Source organism: Cryptotermes secundus, unplaced genomic scaffold (genome assembly GCF_002891405.2).
Source record: "Cryptotermes secundus unplaced genomic scaffold, Csec_1.0 C38524414, whole genome shotgun sequence".
NCBI lineage: Eukaryota > Metazoa > Arthropoda > Insecta > Blattodea > Kalotermitidae > Cryptotermes > Cryptotermes secundus.
In genome coordinates, this window is record NW_019771474.1 from 1 (window position 1) to 1256 (window position 1256).

Genomic DNA, 1256 nt, shown 5'->3' on the forward strand with positions numbered 1-1256 from the left:
AAACCACAACTTAAATCTGACAGCTTCATTGGAAGCAAGTACAAAGGCAGGTCTTGCCATCCCAGGGTTCATTCAAGTCAGAAGCTCTGTCACCTGATACATACCTCATACTCATCAAGGAACATATGTAACTGCAAAATGCTGATGCGTAGGTCTGTCTCATTGAACTCATATGGAATGTTCCACCCCAAGGGTCCAAATGTGCGTCGCTCCTGGACCAATGCATGGAAAAAGCATAGTCCATACAGAAGTCTCTTGAAGCTATCTGACTGCTTGCAGCTCTCAAAGAACTCAGAATCATTAATTGGGTCAGACAGATATGACCTATGGAATGCAAACAAACAAAATGAACCAAGCATTTCTCAATCATTTTTGACATTCATGTCTAAATTCACCTGTTATTTACAGTATTCAGTTTTAAAGTATAACTCTTATGGTGCTTTCCGTCTGCTAGATTGATTCAGTCTTAGGTTACTTAACAGTACTCTCAAATGAGATGAGTGATCATGTATAATACTAGGAAGGAATATGCAAGAAGTGGCTGTTCTACCATTCACCTGGAAAGACTGAAGAAAGTTGCACCAATCCTAGCGAGGATTCTGAGTGTAGATTTAAAGCATATACAAGTCTAGAATGTTTTCACTATACCAACTAGCTAAATGACACTTGGTATATAACCTCCATCATTCAGGGCCCACCATTGGGCACATTCTCAAGCAAGTTCCATCCATCTTCCATTCTCACAATGAAGCCAATCTTAATATTAGCTTCCAGTCTACTTCTTGGTCTTCAAACAAATCATTTTCCAGGAGGTTTTCTGTTTTAATTTCTTGATTTTCCCTTCTGAGTAGTATCAGTACTATTCATTAGCCAGAAGTACAGAACCAGTCCTACATTAATTGTTCACATGAACAGGATATGTTAAATGTACACTGTTACCTGATGATGTTGGCCCTCAGGCCCTTTGGGGTCTCATTAGTCATCTTGATCCCATTCTGCAATATCTGAACAGGGAAGTGTGTGGCTGGGTATGAAGTGAGCCACAGACGGAAGTCAGGGTGCGTTGTTTCGGGAATGATGCTCTCTGTTATCTGCACAGAATTCAAATACTTCAATGACAAAAAATGTTACTATCTACTTGTAGCTCTCAGGCAGTTTTTAAAGGAAACAACTTGTCACAAAAAAAAATACACATTCTAATCTAATCTACATAACTGAAGGATTTAAAGACAGGAATATCCATCAAATATATAACA

The 1256-nt window shown here is 38.9% G+C and overlaps 1 protein-coding gene across 1 annotated transcript; it reads right to left on the reverse strand.

Annotated features, from left to right (window-relative positions):
• Positions 1-82: 82 nt before the first annotated feature.
• Positions 83-1091, reverse strand: LOC111875150 (dynein heavy chain 7, axonemal-like; the record flags this gene model as incomplete). The annotated part of the gene is given in 2 exon segments (XM_033755734.1): positions 83-324; positions 940-1091. Coding segments are annotated over 2 exon segments (387 nt in total), but the record flags the coding sequence as incomplete, so codon positions are not given.
• Positions 1092-1256: the final 165 nt, after the last annotated feature.